The sequence below is a fragment of the Pollachius pollachius genome (assembly GCF_949987615.1).
Source record: "Pollachius pollachius genome assembly, chromosome: 18".
Lineage (NCBI taxonomy): Eukaryota > Metazoa > Chordata > Actinopteri > Gadiformes > Gadidae > Pollachius > Pollachius pollachius.
Window position 1 is genome coordinate 13,648,214 of NC_136951.1, and position 27,323 is coordinate 13,675,536.

The 27,323-nt window shown below is 49.3% G+C and overlaps 4 protein-coding genes across 4 annotated transcripts in view; 2 read left to right on the forward strand and 2 right to left on the reverse strand.

Annotated features, from left to right (window-relative positions):
* Window positions 1-278: 278 nt before the first annotated feature.
* Window positions 279-9,964, forward strand: LOC307089577 (FYVE, RhoGEF and PH domain-containing protein 4-like; the record flags this gene model as incomplete). Its single annotated transcript, XM_079755927.1, has 14 exons — window positions 279-399; window positions 1,966-2,070; window positions 2,659-3,202; window positions 3,314-3,770; window positions 4,099-4,244; window positions 5,108-5,264; window positions 6,576-6,714; window positions 6,836-6,894; window positions 7,080-7,223; window positions 7,700-7,872; window positions 8,524-8,554; window positions 8,641-8,724; window positions 9,003-9,128; window positions 9,702-9,964. The coding sequence occupies 14 exons, from the start codon at window positions 279-281 to the stop codon at window positions 9,852-9,854; spliced, it is 2,439 nt and encodes an 812-aa protein (XP_079612053.1). The 3' UTR covers window positions 9,855-9,964.
* A 66-nt stretch (window positions 9,965-10,030) lies between these two features.
* Window positions 10,031-21,687, reverse strand: LOC307089662 (DENN domain-containing protein 11-like). The gene is made up of 9 exons (XM_079756051.1): window positions 21,130-21,687; window positions 18,971-19,070; window positions 18,467-18,625; window positions 15,135-15,291; window positions 14,108-14,246; window positions 13,141-13,272; window positions 12,565-12,715; window positions 12,216-12,284; window positions 10,031-11,997 (listed from the first exon to the last, which is right to left on the reverse strand). The coding sequence occupies exons 1-9, from the start codon at window positions 21,482-21,484 to the stop codon at window positions 11,802-11,804; spliced, it is 1,458 nt and encodes a 485-aa protein (XP_079612177.1). The 5' UTR covers window positions 21,485-21,687; the 3' UTR covers window positions 10,031-11,801.
* A 337-nt stretch (window positions 21,688-22,024) lies between these two features.
* arl1 (ADP-ribosylation factor-like 1) lies at window positions 22,025-25,463 on the forward strand. Its single transcript, XM_079756055.1, has 6 exons — window positions 22,025-22,153; window positions 22,580-22,717; window positions 22,898-22,979; window positions 23,782-23,893; window positions 24,129-24,307; window positions 24,613-25,463. Exons 1-6 carry the CDS (start codon window positions 22,150-22,152, stop codon window positions 24,641-24,643), a joined length of 546 nt encoding a protein of 181 aa, XP_079612181.1. The 5' UTR covers window positions 22,025-22,149; the 3' UTR covers window positions 24,644-25,463.
* A 38-nt stretch (window positions 25,464-25,501) lies between these two features.
* utp20 (UTP20 small subunit processome component) overlaps window positions 25,502-27,323 on the reverse strand; it is a 36,546-nt gene continuing 34,724 nt past the window's right edge. The window contains exons 59-61 of the mRNA XM_079755928.1: window positions 26,952-27,117; window positions 26,449-26,594; window positions 25,502-26,097 (exon numbers count right to left, since the gene is read on the reverse strand). Coding sequence (XP_079612054.1) covers window positions 25,942-26,097; window positions 26,449-26,594; window positions 26,952-27,117 — 468 coding nt within the window. The 3' untranslated portion in view covers window positions 25,502-25,941. The remainder of the gene's footprint in view (window positions 26,098-26,448; window positions 26,595-26,951; window positions 27,118-27,323) is intronic.

Consider the following 27,323-nt stretch of genomic DNA (forward strand, 5'->3'; position numbering starts at 1 on the left):
AATGACCGAAACAGTGGCCTGCCTCTGCAAGATGGAAGATGATGGTCGCTAATCCTGTTGAGTCGATACTCACGACAGACGTCCCGTCGTGAGACGCCTGTAAACGAGGGCGCAGATTTTCATGAAGATTGGCGCCACTTGATCAGCGTTATTAACATCATTAACACCATCAGCAGCCAGCTGCTGCGACGGACCTTCAACCTCCACCCACATGCTTGGTGTCCACATGTGTATAGATTAGAGAAACGTCCGGAGCACGTGACTGTATACTCCCCGACATGTTCGATCTGAAAAAGAGACACAGCCTGGTCCTGAAGGTGGGGTCGGAGACGGAGTTCAGAAGGGTGGCGTTAAGAAGGAGGTCGCGAGGCGCCGTGGAGGACCAGCCCTCAGAGACCGGTGAGCCAATTAACCAATTAAATAAACTTTAACTTAATAAGCAAATGTTGTAAACTTGGTTGACGCTCGGACAACAACATGGCCAACTTGTATTTGGTGTAAATCCCGGTAGACTACCTACTCGGGTCGCAGCCGCATTGATTGACCATCGATCAGCAGTCTGATTAGCTGCAGTGTTCAGCTGAGGACGTTCTCTACTTTCGAACTGATTAAAATGGCCAAGCGCCCTCAACAATTTAAAGTACACACGTTGCTTGAAGATGTAGCGTGCCTACTACTGCCTATAGCTAGTATTTATTATAAAGGTTAATTTATCTATATTTTTAGGACACGTTTAGTACAAAATAGGACTTAGTAACTGAAATGTGCAGTGCCGTTATGACCATATTTGGGGCTTCCAGTGTGTAGTTGACATGTTTTAAATCGGGTTGTTGATCGTTGCATTTAGGTAACCACAATGCTGACAATCTGGAACAAACTCATTGTGTTGTATTTGGTGCTCAAACGGAAAGGCTTAAAGTAACCCAACACCTACACTTTCTGTTCCTGAAAACCTCAACATATTACACCAATTCTTAAATCGTTACATTAGCTCCCCGTATGTCAGAAATTTGATTTCAAATTATGTTGCTAACCTATAAATCCCTAAATGGTTTTACAAAATATTTAACTGGTATGCTTCCACTACATAAGCTATACATAACATATAATCTATAGATCTTCTGAGACCAATCGGTTAATTATCCCCAGAGTAAACCCGTAACATGGGAAGCCGGATTTAACTCTATGCAACAAATAACTGGAATAAACTCCTTGAGGATTTAAGACTTACCCCAACCCTGACCACTTTTAAAACAAGACTGAAGACTTTTATGTTTGCTTTAGCTTTCTGCTAAATCACTGAATAAACGCTGTATGAATGTGTATTTGATAAGTATCTGATACCAGAGAGACTGTTGTTGTGATACCAGAGAGATACATGAACTGATGCCAGAGAAACTGTTGATCTGATACCAGAGAGATGCATGATCTGATCTTAAATACATTGCAACTTTACTTTGCCTTTATTTTCTATCTATTTTACTCATTTTTTAACTTTGCCTATCAATTATTTTATTCTATGACAATGTTTATATTTGAAGCACTTTGAGTCTGCCTCATGTATGAAAAGCGCTAAATAAATAAAGTTGCCTTGCCTATTTAGAAAAAAAATACTCAAACAACTTAAATGTCAGTTGTATTTGATGACGTTGGTCTAGCACCTCTTAAAATCCATCGACATGCATGAGCCTCTTGGGAAACGATACAGGCGCCTTGCAACTGAGGGAGGAAGGAAACAAAGTCAGCATCTAGTTGAATCACATGAGACTGACCACAACTCTGTCAGTCCTACAAGCTGAGGGACCGTCTCCAACACTGATCTCCCCAACCACCACCTGCCTTCTCTTCTTTTCATTTATTCTAAAATTTACTCTTAAAAGTTTTTTTTTTTTTTTATAGTGTTTATTTTATTCTAAAATAAACACTTGCAGATTCCCTGAGTACCTGGTTGTGGTTGTATTCCAGTCAGCAATGGTGTGGGTGGATCCTACAGACACTCTGGGACTGCGTCGGATCATCTGAGTCCACAGAGGAGAGACCATCCCCAGGGCTCTCCTTTAGAACCACAAGGTAGGATTTAACTACATCTTCTGGGGCACTGCAAGTCGATATGGATCGATAAGAACGGGTCCTTCTCGGTTAACGATATCTATCCTAACCTGTAGGTAGGTCTCCTTAAACAAGATGCCCTTACCCGATATGCATTCATTCATCTCCGCTGGCTCCTCACTAAATGGTTTATAGCAAATGGAAATACAGCAATAAATGGTAGAATATGGAGGGTGTGTGCACAGTGAGGAAGCATTTGAATGCATGCTGTTATACTTCCAACAAAAGTATGTAAAAGTAGAAGTTCCTCTCTGGTTGAACTCGTATTTGTGCATGTTTTGTTCTATTCCAGTATCTGTTATGTTATTGAGAAGTGTTTTACTAATGGCTATGTGGTGTTTGCAATGTGCTGCCCTCGACTACTGCAATGCCTCAGGGTTAATGTCCCTGTGTGATTTACGGTTGAAAATATTCCAAAACTTCTGTCAAATGAAATGTTGAGGGATTAGTAATGAAATGTTGAGGGATTAGTAATGCATGTAAAGCACTGTATCAGCAAGGATCAGATTTGATCAAAAGACTGATAAAACTCTTCCCATCCTGTTGCAGTACTCCCTCACCCCGCCCCCCTCCAGACCCCAGAAAAGGCCTGTGTGCAGGAGAACCTCACGCCACGAGGCCGCCATCACACCAGCGTCTCCTCACTGGTGGCCTCCCATTGTCCTACTGGTGAAGGAAAACCACCCAGCGGCCAGAGAGCCCGGTTAGTGGTCCTGATCCAGGTCATCCCAGCGGAGTCCCTGACCTCCAGGAGTCCTGCAGGGACCAGCCCTGTGAGGACCCCGCTGTTGGGAGTCCTGAGTCCAGCCCTGAGTGGAGGAGGTGGTGGAGGCGCAGAAGGAGGAGGTGCAGGAGGAGGAGGTGCTGAGGGCCAGTCTAACCCCCACAGCCCGTCATCAGGAGACGCCGCCCAAAAGCCAGCCAAACGCCGCAGCCCCAGCCTGTGGAAAACCAGGAGCACCGTCTGGCTCAGGAGGTCCTGGTCGGGCCAGACCAATTCCGGCGGCGCTAGGAAGGAGGAGCGGGCTCGACCCCGCAGTGCAGCCCCCCAGACCCTCGCCCCCCAGACCCCAGACCCCCGGGACGGACTCAGGTTACAGCAGCGGACCTTTGAACCCCATGATCTTGTTTTTCTTTTTTTTTTCAAAATGCCCTTCCTAGCATTCAGCAACTACTATTATCTCTGTAACTGTTGTTTCCTCAGCCCCCCCGCTGACCCGTCAGAATGTGCTCCACTAACTCCGTCGGACCCCTCCACCTCCGGGTCTCCGGCCTCCAAGAGAAAGTATCACACCGATAGCGAGACCGTCTTGAGTTTCGAGTCGCGAGGTCTCTCCAAAGACCAAATCCCAGGTCCTGTAGTGACTGGTCCTGTAGCCCTGGGTCCGAGTCCTGTAGGGCCGGGTCCTGGGCTGCGGGTAGGCGCCGGCCCGGAGCTCCTGCATCACAGCGTGGGGGCCAAGGGGCCAGCAGGGGAGGGCTCTGAGGAGGACCTTATGGGTCTAGGAGAGGGGAGGACTCCTGAGGACGTTGGTCCACACGTGGACGTGGAAGATAAGGACCAGAAGGAGTCCAAGAGGAAGGAGAAACTGTACCAGATCGCGACGGAGCTCCTTATGACGGAGCAGGCCTACGTCGTTCGCCTCCACCTCCTGGACCAGGTATAGTTTAAGGAACATCTGTCCTCTTCTACACCTTCCCTGAGGCTGTTAGATGTTTGAGATCATCTGTCTGCTAACATCATGTTTATGTCATATCAAGTCTTCCCTTTTCGTTCATGAGAAGATACAAAACCAGTCCTTTCCCATGTTGGCAATGTAACGGACCAGAACAGACCTTCTGAAAGGAGCTCACTGAGTTCCTCTGGTTCCTCCTCAGGTGTTCTGCTCACTGAGTTCCTCTGGTTCCTCCTCAGGTGTTCTGCTCACTGAGTTCCTCTGGTTCCTCCTCAGGTGTTCTGCTCACTGAGTTCCTCTGGTTCCTCCTCAGGTGTTCTGCTCCCGTCTGTCTGAAGAGGCGTCCAAGGGTTCCTTCCCCTTGGAGGTGGTGAGGAACCTCTTCTCCAACATCGCCTCCATCCACTCCTTCCACAGCCAGTTCCTCCTGCCCGACCTGGAGGAGCGCATGCTGCACTGGTGGGTCCCCCCTGCACCCCTCAGCTCCACCCCTCACTGTACGGACAGGAGCTGTGGGATTGGTTGGCCATGAAGCCCTATTAGCCAATGGCCTTTGGAGTCACAGTCAAGTGTAGAAAATGTTTGGATTCTGAAGCGGTGGTATCCCTGTGACCCATTTCTTTAGGGCTGAACACTTTTGCCACCACAACCTTGGACATCTTTAGCTTAAAACAATGTGTGTGGAAGCAGACGTCCTAGTTTAACCAATGTGCATTTCAACACACATTTGTAGTTTGACCGTGGCTATGAATCACCAGTCTGTGTGTGTATATAGAAACCTTTTAGGACAGGTTCTGTAAACCCTGTCTTGAGGGTCTGTCACAGCAGTGTACATCACCTCCGGTGGTGGAGCCACTGATCTCTGAATCATGAGTCAAATGTCCTGAGTATTGTCCTGGTATTGGTTGTACATAAAGCCTGGTCAGCCAATGGCTTTTTGATGGCCTTTGTCGCTCACCAGCTTCCGCAAAATACTCAAGACTGATTTGTTCAGAGTTCACCTAGACTCTGTATAGCCTCCGCCACATCCCCCTTACGCACTTATTGTATGTTGTATGTCCTGACACTGCATAATAGTACTTAGCATCGTGTAGCATCTTACCATAGCTATGTAGCTTTGTTGTATACAGCGAATGGGTTATCCTAGCGATTTTTAGTGTTTGGCACTTAGTTCTATGAACCTCTTTATTGTACCGACAGTGATATATTGTTGTTTCACTTTCTTCTGACAAATGTACTCATTGTAAGTCCTAAAGGCGTCTGCTAGATGCCCTGAATGTAAATGTAATGAGTTGACCTCCCTTGACCTCCCGCCCCCCCAGGTGGGACCGGCCCGCCCTGGGGGACGTCCTCCTGCGCCACGCCCCCTTCCTGAGGATGTACTCCGAGTACGTGGGGAACTTTGAGGCGGCTATGGGGCTGCTGACGACCTGGAGGGAGCGGTCGGCCGCCTTCAGGAACGTCCTGCTGGAGATACAGGTCTGGACCACAGGGGACCCGGGACTGAAGGGGAGAAATTCAGAAGATTCACCTTCATTGTGGTGGAATCACTGATTTGGAAGTGAATGAATTGAACTAATGAATAGGAATCACTGGAAAGGACTACCAACTGACATTCACTGATTTAAAAAAAAAAAAAAAAAAAAAAACAGAAACAGAAATTGCCAAACTTATACGTAACATATTGCTATACATCACTAGTTGTGGTGTAACATATTCAGATGTGAATACGCCCTTAGGGAACTCTGGTGCGGACCAAACAGCCGGTCCGAGACCCAGCTGGAGAGGTGGTCTCGGTCCGCTTCCAAACGAACCCTGGTGCGGTTCGCTTGAGATGTGAAAGCGACCGCGCTCGGTCTGACCCAGTTCTAAAAATAATATGCCTTTTTGGACGCAACAGGCTCCCATTGCGGCTTGTTTATTTATATTGTTTGATTAGCGCGGTAAATACAAAGATCAACGTCACGTTATCAGACCGGCATCACGTTATCAGACCCGTTAAAAATGTGCCGTGGCTCAACATGTAGCGAAGAGGAGACGAAATGTCTTTTGGATATTTGGGCAGACACCAACATATGAAGTATGTTGGAGAACACTTATAATAATTCGGATGCATTTAATACATTCAGTACAAGGCTGGGGGAGAAGGCATTCGAGCGGTCCGCGGATAGCATAACATCATAAAATCGACGTTGTGCCGAACGCCTCTGGTGCTCCAAAAGTACTGCAAATGTTTGTAGCTGTATGAAACCAATCAGTATAAGCACAACGAGGGCAGCACGCTGAATCTCCATAATCTCCATAGTTTGTTGAATTTGTTTTCTTTGTTTACTTTTTTTTTATGCGTTACCCCGCCCCCGACCGTCTTATCCAATGATTGAACGATCTATGCACACACGTACGTTGTTGACAAATACTTCGGACTGTTGCGAAAAATTGCAATGTGAAAAGGAACCGCACCAAACCAAAAAATAAACATTGCGTTTTGGTCCGGACCAAAGAGATCGAACTAAGGAAGAAATTCAAAAGATTCACCTTCATTGTGGTGGATTCAATGATTGGAAGTGAATGAATTGAACTAATGAACAGGAATCACTGGGAAGGACTACCAACTGACCAACTGATTTAAAAAAAAAAGAAGAAAAAAAACAGAACCAGAAATTGCCAAACGCATACGTAACCTATTGCCATACATCACTAGTTGTGGTGCAACTTAAGTAACAACTCCCACACTTTCACACAGTTAGTTTATCATGCTCATGTCACGCTGGTGCTCTGTGATTGTTCCAGAGTCAGGAGGCGTGTGAGCGGCTGAGCCTGGAGCACCACATGCTTGAGCCGGTGCAGCGAGTCCCGCGCTATGAGATGCTGCTGACGGCCTACCTGACCAGACTGCCTCCGGACGACCCAGACCACTCCCCCGCTGAGAGTGAGGCCACACATACACGTAGACAGACAAAAAGTCCATATTAGGACTCTGCCCTTTGGTCTCGAGTGGTCTTGTACAGAGTTTCACTTCCTGTCTCCGTTGTCTTCCTCCTCTCCTGCAGAGGCCTTGGAAGCCATCGCCATGGCAGCAGGACACTCCAACAGCGCCATCCACAGGGCTGTAGGTACCACCAACATAGGGCCCCCTAGAAAACCATAGGGGGCCCTATGAGTCCATTGGGGCCCCTGTGATACAGTAGGGCCCCTATAATATCCTAGGGGCCCCTGTGGTATTGTAGATTACTATGTATTGGTTTAACCCCTACTTTAGAGGACCATGTATTGTCTTAACGGGGTGTTTTGTAGGAAAGCCTAAAGAAGCGACTGGACATCTTTGAGATGGTCAGCGAGGAGGAGATCCTGAGGCCGTCCACAGAGTTCCTGAGGGAGGGACGAATGCTGAAACTGGCGGCCAGGAACAAGTCTGCCATGGAGCGACACCTCTTCCTGGTCTGATCCCTCTTTATCGGGAGCCATACCTCTGCCCTGTCCGATCACTCTTTATCTAGAGCCATACCTCTTCCTGGTCTGACCACTCTTTATCTAGAGCCATACCTCTTCCTGGTCTGACCACTCTTTATCTAGAGCCATACCTCTTCCTGGTCTGACCACTCTTTATCTAGAGCCACACCTCCTGAATGAAATACAATAGCAAACAAATAGAATAGAAAAAAGAAAATACAACATAAGTTTTAACAGCAATGAAGAATATTATAAATATACATAACATTTAAACTGGATAGACAGGGAGATGTACAAAATGTATTGTGCAATATGGCCAGGGTTAAAGTGTCAAAGTGCAGTGGGAGGGGTGGGGGGATTGTCCAGTGGTCTGGTATCACTTATTGACTGGGTTCAGGGCTGTGATTGCCTGGGGTGCAGTAGAAGGGTGTGGTAACCTCTGTTGGTTCCGCTCTCCCTCCCAGTTCAACGACTTCCTGCTGTGCTGCACGCCCCGGCTGGTCCTGGTGGGCCAGCGCTACGGCGCACGCACCCGCATCGGGGTGGAGGGTATGACGGTGCAGCGGACCGCCAACCACGAGCACCCCCACAGCTTCCAGGTCTCTGGCATAGAGAAGACCCTGGAGCTGGAGGCCAGGTAGGCTGGAGGAAGAGGAGGGCTGGAGGCCAGGTAGGCAGGAGGAGGAGGAAGGCTGGAGGCCAGGTAGGCTGGAGGAGGACAGGAGGGCTGGAGGCCAGGTAGGCTGGAGGAAGAGGAGGGCTGGAGGCCAGGTAGGCTGGAGGAGGAGGAAGGCTGGAGGCCAGGTAGGCTGGAGGAGGACAGGAGGGCTGGAGGCCAGGTAGGCTGGAGGAGGACAGGAGGGCTGGAGGCCAGGTAGGGTGGAGGAGGACAGGAGGGCTGGAGGAGAAGGAGGGCTGGAGGTCAGGTAGGGTGGAGGAGGAGGGCTGGAGGAGAAGGAGGGCTGGAGGCCGGTTGGAGCTGGAGGCCGGGTGGGGAGGAGCAGGAGGAGGAGGAGGAGGAGGAGGGAGCTCAGTGCAGTGTTAAAGATGGTTAAAGATTGATTGATTAATTTACATTTATTTCAGACAGATCAATAAAAATCAAACTTCCAAACATCCAAAACAAAATGAAGAGCATGAAAAATCCAAAAATAAAAAGATGATTAGAGATGATTACAGATTTTGTGGAATAGGGTTGCAGGTTATGGTTGTTGAGCCAATTACCAATTACGCAGTTTTGACTTTGCAGTCTTCATCAAACTTAATTAAAATTGTATAACTTTTCCAGCTCTGAAAAAGAACGAGATGAATGGATAAAGGTAAGACTTTAGATTTCGTTTACAGTTTTATGTCAATATAATATATGGGAATCATATCGTGTTGATATATATATATTGTTCCTCAGGTTATCCAAAAAGCTATTGATGTTTCCCATGCGAAGATCGAAACCTTAAAGCTGGCCTCCAAGGTGTCTGCTCAGACCGAACCGGTACGTTCTCACCTCACTCTACCCGTCTGAACTCCCTGCCACTGACTGATCAGTGGTCACCTCAATCATAGAGCTGCTGCTATGAGTGGCTAGGATGTTTGACTCCCAGTCCAAAAGGTTCTGGGTTTGAATTCCCAATAAACCGGGAGGTGTCCTTGAGAGAGACGCCCGTAACCACGTAGCGGGCTCCTCTATGACTTGCACCTTAAACTAAATCACTGGAAGTCAATTGGGATGAAAATGACCACGTAGTAACGGGATTGTGAACCCGTGACCAGGACGAGGGGCTGGGCCGGCGGGCGCCACGGTGGACACGGGACAACGAGGTGATGGAGTGCATGAAGTGTCGGGGGGCCTTCAACGCCTTCACCCGCCGACGGCATCACTGCAGGGCGTGTGGCTGCGTGAGTCATGGCGTCGTCATCACATGACCCCCAAACCCAAGCTCAAACCCTGAATACTGAAGGGTGTAGGTCTTTGTTGGGACGTTTGACTCCCAATGCCTGTGGATTGTCTGCAGACGCCTTAACGTGGACCATAATGAACCACAGTGAACGACACCATAGTGCACCACACCAGTGCATCATAGTGAACCACACCATAGTGCACCACACCAGTGCATCATAGTGAACCACACCAGTGAACCACACTAGTGCGTCATAGTGAACCACACCAGTGCATCATAGTGAACGACACCATAGTGCACCACACCAGTGCATCATAGTGAACCACACCATAGTGCACCACACCAGTGCATCATAGTGAACCACACCATAGTGAACCACAGTGCACTACGGTACACCAGTGCACCAGTTAACCACACCATAGTGAACCACGGTGCACCACGCCAGTGCACTATAGTGAACAACACCATAGTGAACCTCACCACTGCTGCCTGAACGGATAGCCTTGTAGTTCAGCGAGACACCATGTGACAGAGGGGCTGTTTATCTGGCTCTTCTCCTGGTCCCCAACAGGTAGTGTGCGGGAAGTGTTCGGACCACAAGGTGGCGCTGGAGTACGACGAGGGGAGGCTGAACAAGGTGTGTGACACCTGCCACGGTGTGCTGTCGGGACAGGACCCCAAGAGACCCCGCCTTCCGGACCCGGTTGGTTCACTCGGCCACTGATCGATTTGCTACGGTGTGACCGCGAACGGGGGACCGCCCAGAGAGCTTCTGGAACACACTCATCGTCCTGAGAGCTCACAATGGAAACCTACACAGACAATCGAGAAACCATGAAGAAAAACACCAAGAGATTGTTTTTGGAATCCTGAAAGTATTTTTGCACTTTATTCTTAATGCCTTTACAGTAAAATAAATAAAGTGATTGATTTTTAACAAGAGGGCCGTTTATTGGTCCATCACGACCTTAGCTTAGCATGGACCTAAGCTTAGTGTTTAGAAATTGTAGTGAGACAATGTGACACTAGATCAAGCATTTACACAAAACGAAGAACAGTAGGTTCAGTGATTCAAGAGCCGCACGAAACCGGAACCACAAAACCGGATTCTGATCCCGTAACTTCACATGTAGACATCACAGCATTAGAGTATCTACACCTGACAAATATTCATAACGCCTCATACAAAACAAAATACAGAAATATCTCACGTAAATAAAACAAAACCAACATTTAAAAAATATTGAATGACAGTTTGGAGGGAAAGAAAGTGAGGTCAGAGTTCAGTCGACCTTGTAACCCCAAGGTCAAATACCGACAATTGGTTTCTAAAACTTCAGTCCTGCCATGTAGTGCATGATAAGAAAAGTCACATTTTGAAAAGGAAATAACTATGGCTTTGGCTGTTTTCCAGCCACAAGGACGCCAGCTTAGCGGACGTGCTCAGAACTTCCAGACACATCTTCCAGTATTTGAATGGGTTCTTAACATTTACTTTCTATTTAATGTGTGCATTCAGTCACCGTTTCTTTTTTTAAGATCGTCACTCCCAGGATTCACAGGATGTCAACAACAATGCACTCAATTATTCTGTTCTTCTCTTAAATTATTCTGTTCTTCTCTTAGTGGACTAGAACGGACTGTGTTGCCCTTGGAAACCAAGCCCAATCTCTTAATCTTCTATTTAAATACTAGAACTCAAACAAATGCATCCAAATACTAGTTTTTTATATACCAGTGAATGTGTGCGCTCCAGTGTGTATGGCTAATGCTAACGTTCCACCACTAAAAAGCTCTTATTTTATACAGATTCTCTCCCTGCGTTTCATATTCAAAGCGCGGCCACAGACGACCAAGACTACAAGCTGATTGGCTGGTGAATTTACAGTGTGTTGACTTAAATTTGTAACTTTTATGTCAAACTCTATGAAATCTTTTAAACGATATTTACACCGGGCCGGTAGACCTCCCAACTCTTAATGATTTGACACACGATGATGGCCGCCTGCCCGATCCCAAAACAAACGCATGCGTTCACACTGGACTGTACATCGATTAGAAACCAGGCCTATTGGCCATTCATTTACAAAATGCCGTATTTCGTCAAACCTCGATAAATTCTGCACATGGTTACTTTCTGCCTATTATCACCCGACTGTTTTCCAGGTACCTTCCTTCTTGGACAAACCTTTGACCTTCTCTCAGTTTGAGACGCTGACCCCTTAGGAGAGGGATCTGGATAAGGGGGGGGAGGACATTCAGCACTTTAATCCAGACCTCTGCCTTGCACTAAGTAGCTAGGGATGAGGATGTATTGCTCTAGGAGGCCTACTGGTCTGCAGCGTTTGTTTTTCAAACCTACGTCCTCTGATGACCCCTCCTTGCCAACCGACAACGTGTCTGTCATTGTTGTCAAGGCGACCAGACATCGTAAGTAGTCTCCGTATTCGGACCAATCAGAACATCCAAGGGTGCTGTCGGAGTACAGACGGGCCCTGAGGGTTCATAACAAAGTTTGGTTTCTGTCCCACAGCCACATGTCCGCAGGAGAAACGCACAGCAGGGGGCGCTGTGGGGCAGGCACAGAGTTCCAGGAGGTGACCTTCTGACCCCGCCCCACCGGTTAAAGACAGGAGGTGATCCGGGCGTGACGGCTGGGGGGTCCGTCATCTCAGCTGCAGCAGAGCTGGTCTGAGAGCAGCAGGGTGTCGTAACCGTAGATCTCCAGCAGGTGGAGCAGGAAGAGCCGGTCTCCGTGGGGGTCCAGGCCCATGGCCCGCACGCTCTCGTGGGTCAGGGTGGGGTCCGGGCTGCCCGCCACCTCGCTCAGGGTCTGGAAGATCCGGTTGTTTTGCTCCAAGAAGAACCTGGAGCACACACCAAAGAGAAGAGCAATGATTATTGATCAATCAATCCAACTTTATTTATCCAGTGCTTTTCAGACAAAACACAGTGCTTAAGGAGGGAAATCACCCGAGCAATTAGCCTTCTGGAATACCACTCCTGGCCAGAAGCTTTGTGAAATGATGTCAATTATGTCATGGCGTTGAACATGAGAATGCTGGTCTGGCTGGGATGTACTTACAGTATGAAGAGATCTTCTTCACTTGAGATCGAGTCTCCATTCACCTCCTGAGAGTACAACAGCATCTGCCTACACACACATGCAAACACACAAACTATTAACTAAGTGTATCATGTGTTCTGTCAGCAAAAAAATTGTGTTCAAGGGTCACCTTCTATGTGGACACTGACCGTAAGTGATAAAAACAAACCGTGTTGCCTAGTGCAGGAACCTCGTTCATTTAGGTGAGACCTGCATGAATGAGGCCTTAGCATAGGTTCAAGTACAGGCCTTTCTCCCACATTCTGAGCAGATAGCCTACCTCTGCTGGGTTCAGGTAGCCTACCTCTGCTGGCTTCAGGTAGCCTACCTCTGCTCGGTGAGCCGGCGGTACTTGTCCTTGTCGGCGGCGCTGAGCCGCAGCAGGGGCTTCAGGCCCTCGCGGTACGTCTTGACGTTCTGGTTGTCCACGTACACGTCGTACAGGTCCTTCTTCTCCTCAAAGATCTTCTCAGTCGTGCCTACGCACATACAGGTACATTGCGCACAGACACACATGTACGCACACACAGGCACGCACTCGCACACTCACAGGCACACACACAGGCACGCACACACACGGACACACACATGCATACGCACACGCATGCACGCACGCACAGGCACGCACACACACACACACAGGGACACACACACACACAAACACAATTTGAGCAGTTGAATAATTCAGCAGAGTCACACTTCTCAGCATCGAAAGCGACTTGCAGTGAGTTTTGTTTTGGATTCATTAAGGAACAGGTACAGGTTAGGGCGTCTTGCTCAAGGAAGCCTTACAGGCTAGGATGCGGACATTAGGGTTCGAACCCAGGGCCTTTATGTGTGGGGTCGAACCCTAACATCTAGACTATCCCGCCCCCTGGTTCCTCACACGGCCACGAGCGCTCACATGCTACGTAGGCCAGCTCGTTCTCCAGGGCGCTGATGTCCGCCACGTTGACGTAGAAGAAGGGGCGGAATTCCGGGACGGCCACGCCCACTCCGGGGATGGAGATGTTGGCAAGGCAACAGCAGCAGTACACTGAGGAAGAGGAGAGAGACGAGGAAGAGTGAACCACAAGACGTTACTTGAGTGGGAGCAGGAGACGAAAGGCAGGTCTGCTCCTCTACAGGTGCATCTCAATGAGATAGAATACTGTGGAAAAAATAATTAATTTCAAATAATTCAATTTAAAAAGTGAAACTCATATTCTATTGATTCATTCCACCAAAAGTGAAATATTTCAAGCCTTTATTTGTATTAATCTTAAAGATTAAGGCTTACGGCTCATGAAAACGCAAAACTCTGCATATATTTCAATATTTCACTTTTGGATCTGAAATGGATCTATATAATATATGAAACTCACTTTTTAAATTGAATTATTGAAATTATTAACTTTTTCACAATATTCATATTAATTTAGATGCACCTGTATGTTGCAGGGCCAAGGTGGTGGGTGTACTTCCAATTACAATTACAATTTAGCAAACGCTTTTATCGGTTAATACACATATTGACACACCGATGGCAGAGTCAAACACGCAAGGCGACAGCCAGCTCGTCAGGAGCAATTAGGATTAAGTGTCCTGCTCAGGGACACATCAACAATCTAACTAGGTTACAAGACAACTGCTCTACCTCCTGAGCTAAGCCGACCCCAAACCACACCACCACTTCCACTGGTTTATTCGACATAATGAGTGTTCATAATGAGTGCTCATAATTGGTGTTCATAATGAGTGTTCATAATGAGTGTTCAGAGCCGTGTCTGTCCTTCGCTGACCCCTCTGTGTGAGGGTCTACTGTGTAAAGTGCGGAGCCCGGAGGCGCCACGGCCCTGACGCTATCAGACGACGGTCTGGGAGGAGCTCACCTCGGTAGCAGACCACGCCCACTGGCGGCGGCGAGAAGATCAGGATGCGTCGGCGGAGGAGCGCCAGCTTCCACATCACCATGATCTGCTCTCCGAAGAAGCGGGTGAACTGGGACATGCAGCCCGCCGGGTGGGTGATCTGTGGAGCCAATCAGAGAGCAGCGCTGCAGTGAGTCCCCCGGGGCTGAGCCTATCAGGGTGTTCAGCACCGGGACTCCCAGTGACACTCAGGGAGTTGACCAGGAGGAACCATTGGCCGTAGCCAGCTTTGAGGTCACCGAGTTCCGGACCTCTGTAATTATTCCTTTTTTTATTATATATAAAACAATTCGTTTTTTTTATTATTATCGTAATTTTTTGTCAACATATATAAACTGCACTATACTTATGTGTCTTCAGGAGTTGAATACATTAACATTCCTAACACAATTCACACACACAGACAATCCAATATTATTTTAATACAATTATCTTTGCCCTGTATTTTTGTGTGTAGTGTGTAGTTCGGGTTGTGTTTGCAGCTGACTTTTTGGTATGGATTTTGCTCGTCCAGAAATGCAGTAATTAAACTCCAATTAAAATCAATGAACCTGGACCTCACTAGTATTTTCCCTGGCTACGGCCCGGGGCCGACTGCCGACACCAGAGTCACCCTGACCCCCCCACCAACTCCCTACTCTGGCTACCATCTTTTGTAATACACAGACGTCGATCGACTTCATGAATCCTCCTGGTCAGAAGGAGCACGTCATCATAAAGCTATGTTGAATATTTATTGTTGGATATGAATATTTATATGGAACCTTTTACGCTGCGACAACTAATTTTATGAAAAATCAATTGTATGTGTGTTTGTGCGTGTGATCCAGGTGTGTGTGTGTGTGTGTGTGTGTGTGCGTGCGTGAGACATAAGTGTGTGTGTGTGTGTGTGTGTGTGTGTGTGTTGGTTTAATACAGGTGTGTGTGCGTAATACAGATGTGTGTGCGCGTGTATGTGTGTGAGTGCATGCGTGTGCGTCTCCCCCACCTTCATCTCGGGGTGCATGCTGTGGCTGAGCGTGGTGCTCCAGGTGTGGGCCGGGCTCACAGTGACCACCCCCTCACCAGCAGGGGGCAGCAGGGCCCTCTTGTCCTCGTAGAAGGCCTCCAGGGGGGAGTAGTGGCCGGGGGCCTGCAGCTGCAGCCTGGAGGGGAGACGGAGGGAGGGGGAGGGGCAAGAGGGAGGGACAGAGGGAGACGGGGGGAGGCAGAGGGAGGGGGGGGGTTGGGAAGAGGGAGGGAGAGGGAGGGGCAAGAGGGAGGGACAGAGGGAGACAGAGGGAGACAAGGAGACATAGCGAGGGTTGGGGGAAACAGAGGGAGACGGTAGGTGGGGGGGGAGACAGAGGGAGGGGGGGTGGGGGAGAGGGAGGGGCAAGAGGGAGGGACAGAGGGAGACGGGGGGAGGCAGAGGGAGGGGGGGGTGGGGAAGAGGGAGGGAGAGGGAGGGGCAAGAGGGAGGGACAGAGGGAGTGGGGGGAGACAAGGAGACATAGCGAGGGTTGGGGTAAACAGAGGGAGACGGTAGGTGGGGGGGGAGACAGAGGGAGGGGGGGTGGGGGAGAGGGAGGGAGAGGGAGGGGCAAGAGGGAGGGACAGAGGGAGACGGGGGGAGGCAGAGGGGGGGGGGGGTGAGGGAGAGGGAGGGACAGAGGGAGACAGGGGGAGGCAGAGGGAGGGTTGGGGGAAACAGAGGGAGACAGCGGGGGGGAGACAGAGGGAGAGGGAGGGAGGGGGGGGCAGACAGAGGTAGAAGGATAGAGGCGCAAAGGGGGGGGGTGTTGGGGAAACAGAAGGAGAAGGAGGTGGGGGGGAGACGGAGGGAGACAGAGGGAAGAGGGAGGGAGACATAGGGAGGGTCGGGGGAGACAGAGGGAGACGGCGGGGGGGGGGGGGGAGACAGAGGGAGAGGGAGAGAGGGGCCATGGTTTATTCATGGTGTAAAACTGATGTGTTCCTCCATGCATATGGAACAACATGGGCAGCCCTCTTGTTCCACCTGTTGTCTGGACCTTGGGCCTTCAGAGGAGAACTCATTTTATTGTGTAATTGTATGGCGTTGTGTTGTGTATTTGTGTTGTGAAGAAGTGTAGTGTAGAGCAGTTTGGTTGTGTTGTTGTGTTGTGAAGCTGCAGGGTGTTGTGGAGTTGTATGGTAGAGAGAAAGGGAGGACTGAGACAGGTTATTGGTGTGTGAAACAGGTTCAGGGTGTGCGACGGGTTCAAGGTGTGTGAGACCGGTTCAGGGTGCGTGAGACAGGTTCCGGGTGGTGTGGATCTGTTGGCTCATTTAAACTGATCCTCAGACAGACCACTTACTGGCCCTCAGCTGATTGGTTAATCCAGTGTTTGGGTTCCAGGTTTAAGTAGCAAGACCCGATTGAGTTAAATCTACTGGGATGAGACATCAGCAGGGGACCAGAGACAGGGATTAAACTCGTCTGTTTACAAGACAAGGCCAACGAGAGTATTGTCTGGTTACCATGGTTACATACCACAAGTGTGACCACAATCCACTTCATTCAGAATGTATCGATAGGGCCATTCAGTGATACATAAATGAATGAATAACATGAATGTATAACAACAACACCAACATGTTTATGAATAAAGATCCTTACAATGATCAACCATCTCTTTATCCTCCACATCATGCGTCTCATGAAACCATTATTATTAAATCAGCGCACAACCACCTCCCAGAAACACGAGAAAGAAGGGATAGGGTATGGAGGTGTTGTAGAGACACAAACCAGTTCCACTACCCTGTGTCACTGAGTCTCTCTGCCCCAGGCCCGGTCCAAGAGAGGGAGCCATGGTAACTAGGTCCTGGGTCGCTGAGGCACGCATTTCGCTGCATTCTTGTCCACAGAAAGTCCTTTGTTTTGTACATCCTAACCACCTCCCCAAGCCAATAGTAGGCGGTCGAAGGGTGATCTGGAGTGTGTGGTGTCGTTCAGGGTTTGGGGAGTCAGGATGATGGACCGATGAGGAGGTTGGGGTATGTCACGGGGTGGCTGGGATCAGAATGTACCCTGAGGAACAAGGAGGCTCATAGAGAGGAGTCAGGAGACGGTCCCTGATGGGGAGGGGAATCCTTCCTTAAGGACCACAAGAGATCATCTCGTTAAATGGATGTAGAGCCCAGGAGGATGTTAATTAGCATATTGTATGCATATTGTACATATAATGGTAGATATATTGGATGTTTATTCGTAAGTGTATGTTTATTGAATATATTTGTACGTATATTGAATTGCTAAGTATATTGGATCTATATTGGATATATATGCACACTATATTGTACATATATTAAGTATTTTAAATGTATATTGAAAATTACATTGGATATATTTGGTAAGTATATTGGATGTATATTGTACGTATATTGGTTGTAATTGGTAAGTATATTGGCTGTATTTTGTACGTATATTGGTAGGTATATTGGCTGTATTTGGTATCATTGTCTGTGCTTCCCTTCACTGGTTAAACTAAAAGCCTCAACCCTCTAGTAACCATGACAACACCAGGGCCAGGGCACCGTTTTTGTGGCACCAAAAATAGTGTCTGTTTTCCGGGATAAATGAGCTGTCAAGGTGACAATCTATTTCTGCTCCGTGTTGTGTTGGACCGCATCCACAGGCCTCCTGTCTGAGTCCACTCGCCCTACACTAATGAACACAGTCCATCAGGGCATAGGGGCTCTCCTATGTCCCGAACACGATTTATCGTTTAATAATCTCATGAAATATGTTATTGATTCCCGTGTGCGGTGTGCCCTCCAGACAGGGTCAGAGGTCAACCAGAGGACCCTGGAGGATGAGGGGCTTGTGAGGCCCTGTGAGGAGGAGGAGGGTCTTATTTCGTTCGAAGAGGCCGTTTACGCTACACTCCCCCTACAGGCCAAGCACTGGAATTGTCAGAAACGTGATCATTGAATGTGTAAAAAGGTATTGTAAGAGCTTTTACCGTTTTAGATTGTCCAATTAGCTTTCACTATTATAAAATGGTGTATCTATTGTTTTCTATTGTCGACTTTACTTTCTGCTGTTACATCCAATACTACGATCTGGGATTAATAAAGTACCAATTTATCTTATACTAGCATGTCATACTAGCATGCTTTCTGCTTAGAATGCTAGCCCGTTGGCATGCTATTCCACTGTCAAATGGCCTGCTAGCCTGTATAAACTTTTATTATACTGGCCTTCTAGCCTATAAGCATGCTAGCCCGTTGGTATGATGCTACTCCATTGGCCTATTGGCCATCTAGCCTTTTAGCATGCTAGCCCGTCGGCGTGCTAGCGGGTGGGGCCCTCACCTGACTTGGTGCTCCAGGAAGCTCATGTAGCGGTACAGCAGGGTGTAGGAGGGGGACAGGATGCCCACAGACTTCATCCTGGCACCGCGCTCCACCGCGCTCTCCACCGCCATGTTGGCGAAACACGCCAGGCCGAAGTAACTCCCCTTCCGGAAGTAACTTTTGGGGAGGGAGGGGGGGGAGAATTAATGGAAGACAGAGGAAGAGGAGAGAGAGAGATTAAAGGGCACCAGTTGAGGAACTAGCAGATGGCTGTGTGTGTGTGTGTGTGTGTGTGTGTGTGTGTGTGTGTGTGTGTGTGTGTGTGTGTGTGTGTGTGTGTGTGTGTGTGTGTGTGTGCGTGTGTGTGTGTGTGTGTGAGAGAGGGAGAGAGAGACTTCACCATCCAGAGCCAATCAGACTGATTTCAAATCATGGTGAAGGATGATCAAACTGGTGAGAGGGCGTGTGTGTGTGTGTGTGTGTGTGTGTGTGTGTGTGTGTGTGTGTGTGTGTGTGTGTTACATGAAGTCGGTGGACACCCTGTGGGATCCGCTGGCGATGGCTTTGAACTCCACGCCGTCCAGGTCCATGTCCCGGGGGAGGCACCACTCGAGCATGTTACCTAGCAACACACACACACACACACACACACACACACACACACACACACACACACACACACACACAGTTAATATCCTTATACTGCACAAAGGAATGTAACTCAGCCTCCTTGTGTCTCTTGGTTTTGGACACTTCGGTTCACTGCCCGCCAGCTGAGGTCTGGCTGGAGGTGAGGGCCCTCCAGGAGCCTCCACCCCCCCCTGACCAGAGGAAGGGGAGGAGGTGAGGGCCCTCCAGGAGCCTCTACCCCCCCCTGACCAGAGGAAGGGGAGGAGGTGAGGGCCCTCCAGGAGCCTCTACCCCCCCCTGACCAGAGGAAGGGGAGGAGGTGAGGGCCCTCCAGGAGCCTCTACCCCCCCCTGACCAGAGGAAGGGGAGGAGGTGAGGGCCCTCCAGGAGCCTCTACCCCCTCGACCAGAGGAAGGGGAGGAGGGGGAGGAGGTCGGTGAGGACCCTCCACAGGTCTCTAGCGCCCTGACAGGAGCATGGGGAGGATGGGAAGGAGGGCGGGGAGCCAGGTCACACAGCGGAGATGATCAGAGGACTGAGAAAAGACCCAGGGAGAACGGGAGGAAACAGAGGGGAGGAGGTGACAGTAGGAGAGAGGAGGTGACAGTAGGAGAGAGGAGGTGACAGTAGTGGAGAGGAGCCGACAGTAGGAGAGAGGAGGTGACAGTAGTGGAGAGGAGGTGACAGTAGAGGAGAGGAGGTGACAGTAGTGGAGAGGAGCCGACAGTAGGAGAGAGGAGGTGACAGTAGTGGAGAGGAGGTGACAGTAGGAGAGAGGAGGTGACAGTAGGAGAGAGGAGGTGACAGTAGGAGAGAGGAGGTGACAGTAGTGGAGAGGAGCCGACAGTAGGAGAGAGGAGGTGACAGTAGGAGAGAGGAGGTGACAGTAGGAGAGAGGAGGTGACAGTAGTGGAGAGGAAGTGACAGTAGGAGAGAGGAGGTGACAGTAGTGGAGAGGAGGTGACAGTAGGAGATAGGAGGTAACAGTAGGAGATAGGAGGTGACAGTAGGAGAGGGGAGGTCACAGTAGGAGATTGGAGGTGAAAGTAGGAGAGAAGAGGTGACAGAAAAAAAGAGGTAAGTTGAGAGGAGAGGGGAGGTGACAGTAGAGCAGGAGACAGGGGAGGAGTATCCAGAGAGGAGCGGAGTTGACCATATGAGGGGTGACAGAGGAAACATTTCAGTGACAGGAAAGGAGATGGAGGTGACTCAGCCAAAATGCTGTGCATAGCGCCATGCATAAGTCCTCCACACACACACACACACACACACACACACACACACACACACACACACACACACACACACACCTGTTGATCGATACCCTCTGTCCACAATCATCAAGGTTTCTATTGATTACATTAAAACAGACTGGCTATTTCTCCCGTATTACTGCACTCGTGTATTCAGCCTAAATGGGTTATAAATAATGCATTCTTATTATCTCAACTGAAATTTTTTCATCAGTTATTATACAAATCGTTTTCATGGGAGCAATCTATGTGATGAGAGCAAAATACATATTTTTGGAGACTCGAAAGCTCTTCATAGATGAGGGTATAGATTAGAGTATAGACTAGCTATAGATTAGAGTATAGATGAGGGTATAGATTAGGTATAGATTAGGTATGTGATAGGCTGTTCCTGAGTGGATCTTGACCACAGCCCTTATTAAAAATGAATAGCACCGCCGAACAGTTTTTTTTAATCACTGCGATCCGTCCCTAGCCACCTCCAACCGGGGGGTTTGCATGAACATCCATCCATTAGACACCTGGTCTTCTGTCCTGGTGGATTATGTCGGAGTCAGGACAACGGTTCGTGTAGACCTGCGGGTTTTCGTCTGGGGTCGGGTTCGGTTTTCCACATAAAAGGCTTCAGCTTTAGGCGTGGCTGAGACCCCTCGTCTCTCTCTGCTGCCTGCATTTCCATTCTTTTTTTTTTTTTGCATCGCTGTCTACTTCCATGCACATTATTACACACAGAATTCCGACTTTGATAATCCCATAGTGATAGTTAATATAAAGGCGTTGTCTGTATTCCCGCCTCACCTGATCTGGTGTTAAATGTCACCACAAAGACGGACACGATCTGGTCCTTCTCCTCCCACTTCACCATCCTGCTCTCCAGCGACAGCTCCTCGGGCGTGGAGTCCGAGGGAGGGTCGTCCGCGGCCGGGGTGATGGAGGTCGCGGGCAGGGCGCTGCCGCCGCCGCCTGTGTCGATGCAGACGGACTTGGGACCCCCCGGACTGGTGCTCCACCCAAAACCCGGCTCCACAAGCGCCCGGCTGCTGGAGGGGCTCGCCGGGGGCTTCTCGCTGTCGCCCCCCGCCTCATCCGGCTTCTCCGCGGGGGGAACCTCTTCCCAGTCCAGGAGAGGCGCTCGGTCCGACCGCTCTACCATCGCGGTCCCCACCCAGGCTCCCCTCACGGATGACGTTCAGCGGAAAGACGCCAGGTCCATCCGTGGTTGATCTGAACTCGGATGCGTCGGGTTGAAAGATTGAGTCAGGATGTGCAGCCTTTCTGGTTCGTTATGCACGCATTTCGCGTAAAAAAAGATAAACACTTTGCGTTTCCCCCGTATTCCAGGTATTCCAGCTCTACTCTGTGGTGATGAACGTGATGCTGTGGAGACGGAAACCCTACGTGTGATGGCGCGTTCAGAGACAACTCGTTCAAAACGCTCACCGAGAGAGACGCGTTGCGAACGCGGATGTGTCTTGAACGCAACTCGTCCGCTGAACAACGCAGAGCCTTCGCTTTCAGTGACGCACTTTCCATAACCTTTATTTAGCTATACGGATAGCTTTAAAATTAACTAAAAAATAAAGAGGGACCACAAATGTAATGAAAACCATAATTGTTCATCATTTAAATCATATTTATTACTAAAATACATCCACAATTGGTCAGAATAATAGGTGACGATATGTTGGTGAATGTGCGGCGGAGGATCGCAGCGGGGTCGGTGACGCCTCCAGAGACACGTCAGCCACACGGAAGATCCGGTTGTTCCTCAGACAGCTGAGCTGCTAGTGAACCTGCTCTGAGAATCCGATTGTCAAAATGGGTAAGTAATCACACTGGTTTCTATTTGGCGAAACGTATTTCTTTGGTAACGCGCAAAAGTATCGATTAATCAAAGATCTCTATGTACAATGATCACCATCCTCCCGGTGGACCGGGGTCGTGGACTCCTGATCTGCTACCACTGATGCTAGCTGATGGATACAATGGCACTATTAACCTATTTGGATCAATCTGGACCTCATTTGTTCAAACTGTATATTTAAACGAAGGCTAGTTTAGCCGTAATTGTATAAACACCATGAGCATGGGGCTGTGTGTACTGATGTCACATTCCCAGACAACCCCCCCCCGACCTGCTGAACCAGTCTGCCGGGCTGGTTCAAATTGATCCCCGGTCCTGTGCGCTGTTGATCATGTGGTTCCTCTGGTAATGCGTGGCGCCCCGTCCCCTCCGCTGTGTCTGCAGGTGGCTTCTTCTCCAGCCTGTTCTCCGGCCTGTTCGGTACCCGAGAAATGAGGATTCTCATCCTGGGGCTGGACGGCGCCGGGAAGACCACCATCCTCTACCGGCTGCAGGTCGGCGAGGTGGTCACCACCATCCCGAGTACGTAGCCCCGAGACCCGTTCACACCCCGGCTCCTCCACACGTGTTTAGCAGACGGTTGATAGTTGCCCTCAGTGTGGATCTGGAGCAGTTCATCATGTTTGGCAGAAAATGTGGGAGCTTTCTAAAGTGAAAAGATCCCCGCCTGACGTTTAACCCTGCGGTGGTCCCTCTCCTCAGCCATCGGCTTCAACGTGGAGACTGTCAGCTACAAGAACCTCAAGTTCCAGGTGTGGGACCTGGGAGGACAGACAAGCATCAGGTGTGGAGGAGCGACGCTTGTTCACAAGTCCAGAGATGGCTAGGTTCCAAGGCCTTGTTGTGTGATTAACATGGGAAATGTAAAAATACCTGTGTAGCTGGTCACTGGCCCTCAATGTGTGTTTTAGCTTCACTGTAAATATTGATATTCACATATCATAAAACAATTGCTTTTTTTTATGATGTCAAGATCATTAAAAGCACGACAGCAGCGTCTTATCTTCCCAGTAACGCCAGTCTTATTCAGTTCCCCACAAAGTCTTGACTGGGACAGGTAGAAACAGGCACTGCCTCTCGCTGTGGTTCTCTGGTACAGACTGTGGATGGTTTCCTGTTTCCTCTCCATCTTCAAAGCTCTCTTCTTCCTCTACTCTCTCTCATTTGCATTCTGTTGAGCTGCTTGACTTTCTATTGAATGACCCACATCTAGTGACTCATACCTTCCTACCCCCCCCCCCCCCATGCTCTAAGCCCATAACGTTGTTGACCTACTTTATTGCTATTCTTATGGGGACTATTCTTAGAAGTAATTTATATGTATTACTAAACTAAACTTTAATTTCACTCTAGTTGTGGTAAGTGGTATGTATTCCTATCGTAAACATTACTGTAGCGGTGATGTTTAGTACAGTAATACATATCACTAAATAGAGTTGTAGTAAGTACTAAACGTCACTATAGCGGTTTGTTTAGTACAGTAATACATATCATTAACTAGAGTTGCAGTAAGTCCTAAACCTCACTGCTCCAGCCATGTCTGGTTCCTGATGCTCTGATTCTAAGGTTACCGTTTGACCCCTCAGGCCCTACTGGCGGTGCTACTACTCCAACACAGACGCGGTCATCTACGTGGTGGACAGCAGCGACCGGGACAGGATGGGCATCTCAAAGTCAGAGCTGGTGGCCATGCTGGAGGTGAGGGAACTCCTCTGCATCCAAGTAAATGTAGACACTAATGGGCATCACACTGCAATGTTGACCTTAATCTGCAGTCCAAGATTCATTTCTCAGTGGTGTCGCTCACGACGTTGCTGCAGGCCAAAGTTTGTTACGTGTGTGTTTACGGTATAATGTTAGAGGTATATTTTACAACGTTGAAGATATACGGTTATATGGTTTAACGTTCTGTGGTCTTTGGTGTGTTCCTCAGGAGGAGGAGCTAAAGAAGGCCATCCTGGTGGTGTTCGCTAACAAGCAGGACATGGAGCAGGCAATGACCCCCACCGAGGTGGCCAACGCCCTGGGGCTGCCCTGCCTCAAGGACAGGAAATGGCAGATCTTCAAGACCTCGGCCACCAAGGGCACCGGCCTGGACGAGGCCATGGAATGGTAGGACCCTCCCCCCCCATAATGCACCACAACAGACGGGCCCTAAGGCCGGACATCTGGGTGGTTTTAATAATGCATGACTTCTGGTTTGTCACAATCGATCTTGAACTACCCGAGGTTCTTTCCATGAGACCGCCTTCAAGAAACATGCAGTCTTATAACAGGAGCCTCGATGGATTTGTAATTTTTAAACATGCTGGTCAGTTAAGTCTCACGTCCACAGTGACCAGGGGGAGATGTGTTTGGATATTAGCTACCGGAAAGTACTTCCTCATTCCCTAACCCTCTCCCCCCTCCCTCCGCAGGTTGGTGGAGTCCCTGAAGAGCAGGCAGTAGATGTCTGACCACCCCCTCCCGCCATGCCTTCTCTGTACATACTCCGTGATCTTTGAACCCCCCCCTCCCCCCCGCTGTATAAAGCCTCCCGATTGGCCTTCCCCATGCCCCACCCAAAACGCCTTTCCACACACACCAGACTGAAGCGCCTTACTCCAGTCCTCCTGCCTCGGTCAGATGGTGGCCGCGCTGGAGGACGTCGTTCGTGGGTCATCTGTGAACCGTGACGGGGCTGGTTTCACCGGGGGGGGGGGGGGGTGTAACTCGTGTTTAAACCATGTGATTCGACTCTACTCCTCCACGCCGAGCAGACGACTCTTTCAGATGCTCTGTTCGTTTGATTCCGTTATGGCCACCAGACTTCGGAGAACCGTGGAACACCAGACATGTGTAGCTTATTCCAACCCTCGACTATACATTCATACGTTCTGTTTGAGGTGAGGTGGTTTAGCCGGGCGACGGAGCGGTTCAAGTCAGCGGATGTTCACTGTTTTTCTTATCCCGAAATATCCGCTATCGAAACTTGTGACCAAAACTACTGAAGATAAGGGGGCTGACCAGCCACCCCCATCCCCTCCCCACTCCCCTTTTCTGTCTCAATCAGGCCCGTTAAAACCTTTTGTGTTTCCACTATTTTTTTTAAGGGATGTTCTTTACAAGATAAAACTTTACCTGTTGAAATCCAGGCTTGCATGTTAGTCATTTAGTTACTGAACACTAACTGTTGAAGAATTGTATACCCAAAGTTTTATGATTGCATATTTATATTTGCTTGTATACTGTAAATGATACATAGTAAAGACTGCTTTCAGTGATTGTACCATTTTGAAATCATTTTGCGTTCTTGATTGTGACATCAAACTGTTCATAACACTGCACGGTCGTCATTTGAAAGGTTTTAATGTCAACACCCCTAAAAATAGTCCAATAGTATCTGTTCAATTCAGCAGTACTCTAATCAGCACAATATACAAAGCCACAGAAACAGAGTTCCTGTCGTGAAAAACATGTAAAGAACATTAAGGGATTGTTTAAAATATTGCCGGGGAAGGCTCTGTCGCCGGGCAGACGTCGTCCATGTCGGTGCCTGTTTTTATCCACAATCCTCCTTTTGTATGTTGGTCACTCTTCAGATCCGATGTGGGAATTAGCTTCTTTTGTTCTCTCTGTGGCCCTACAAAGTGAACCAGACCCCAAACACAGTCCACCGTTCGGTGTGGGGAGTGCAACGGCCGGGATGCTAGGTCCCCTTGTGCTAGCGTCTGTGAGCAATTCGGATGCTAACTTCCCAAGCATTGTTAGCGCAGCACGGCTAGGTTTTTGAGTGATTGGGTCCTGGGCTTCTTGGCCTTGTAGCCCGGCCTCATGACCTCGATCTTCCTCTTCCGGGCCTGGATCTTGTTCTTGTGCTTCTTCATCTTCTTCCTGGCTGCAAAATCTGGGTTTGCGACGGCCTGGAGAGAGTGGACAGGACAACGTGTTAACTCTGCTCCAGGATACTTACAACGTCTTGGTGAGGATTGGAATCTCTCCTGCGCTTAATCTGTCACAGAGTCATCATGCAAACAAACACACGCCTTCCAAGACAGGTATATTATTCAAACAGGTTCTTTAAAGACAAGCCTGTTAAGCAAATACCAACTAAACTCGACACTCCACAATGGAAACAATGGAAAGTACATTTAGAAGTTCTACATGTACTTTCAACTGTGAGAAACGCGGTTCCGCCCAATAAAGTCATTTCAGAAAAATGCGAAGAGGTGGTCAACAGGTGAGCTACAGGTGAGCTAGAGGTGAGGGCGTACCTGTAGCGCCCGCTGGCGTTTGCGTGCGGCTCGTCTCAAGGTGAACTCCTTCTGGACCCCGGAGAACGCCATGGAGAAGGTCTTCAGCCCCACCTGCTTCTTCAGCAGCTCGATCAGCTCCTGGGACAGGTTCTTCAGGATGGGGTCTGCGCACACACATACGTTCAATTAGCCACACGCAACACACAGAACAATCAGAACTATCTTTTTTGCACGCATCAATCAATGTAGGCTTCCAAGAACATGACGGCCATCTCCTGCATTGACAGAGAGCCTACCAGTTGGTACAGTCCACTGGGTATGATGGAAGGCTGATCTTTCTAGTACACATCTTGAAACTATCCTGCCTCCCCATCCTATTCCCCCCCCCCCCCCCGGGCCTCCCTGGTCCCTAGTGAACCCCCCTGGTCCCTAGTGGACCCCCCTGGTCCCTAGTGGGGGCCCCCTGGTCCCTAGTGGACCCCCCTGGTCCTGTTCCGGGCGGCCCGGGCTGGGCTCCTCACCTTGCTCTGCGTACGTGCTGTGCAGCTCGCGGAACAGCGGCTGGAGGATGGGCGTGAGGTACGGGGCCAGGCGCTCCGGGCCCAGGTCCATGGAGACGGCCCCCAGGAACTTAAACACACAGAGCCTCTGTAGGGGGAGAGAACACGGGGGGGGGGGGTCAGAGGTCTGCAAGGACGCAAGTACATTTGTGAGTGAATGAACATGCTTGTAAGTGAGTGAGTGATGGATTGACAGTGAGTAAGTGACTGATTAAAATTAAATAAATACACATTTTTGTGATCTAGAGTGTATGATGGAGGAATTTCGACTGAATAAATGGGTGATGAAGAGCGAATGATTGGGTACCTTGAGGGGTATCTTGGGGGGGGGTG

What these genes read in the sequence shown, in the direction of transcription:
- LOC307089662 (XM_079756051.1), bottom strand. Translation starts at nt 21,484, where the DNA reads ATGGTAGAGCGGTCGGACCGAGCGCCTCTCCTGGACTGGGAAGAGGTT. An exon ending in GGGCGTGGTCTGCTACCGAG is followed by an intron (nt 13,273 to 14,107) that starts GTGAGCTCCTCC and finishes CCTCTTCCTCAG; the next exon opens with TGTACTGCTGCTGTTGCCTT. An exon ending in CGAGCTGGCCTACGTAGCAT is followed by an intron (nt 12,716 to 13,140) that starts GTGAGCGCTCGT and finishes GTATGTGCGTAG; the next exon opens with GCACGACTGAGAAGATCTTT.
- arl1 (XM_079756055.1), top strand. An exon ending in AGCTGGTGGCCATGCTGGAG is followed by an intron (nt 23,894 to 24,128) that starts GTGAGGGAACTC and finishes TGTGTTCCTCAG; the next exon opens with GAGGAGGAGCTAAAGAAGGC. An exon ending in CTGGACGAGGCCATGGAATG is followed by an intron (nt 24,308 to 24,612) that starts GTAGGACCCTCC and finishes CTCCCTCCGCAG; the next exon opens with GTTGGTGGAGTCCCTGAAGA.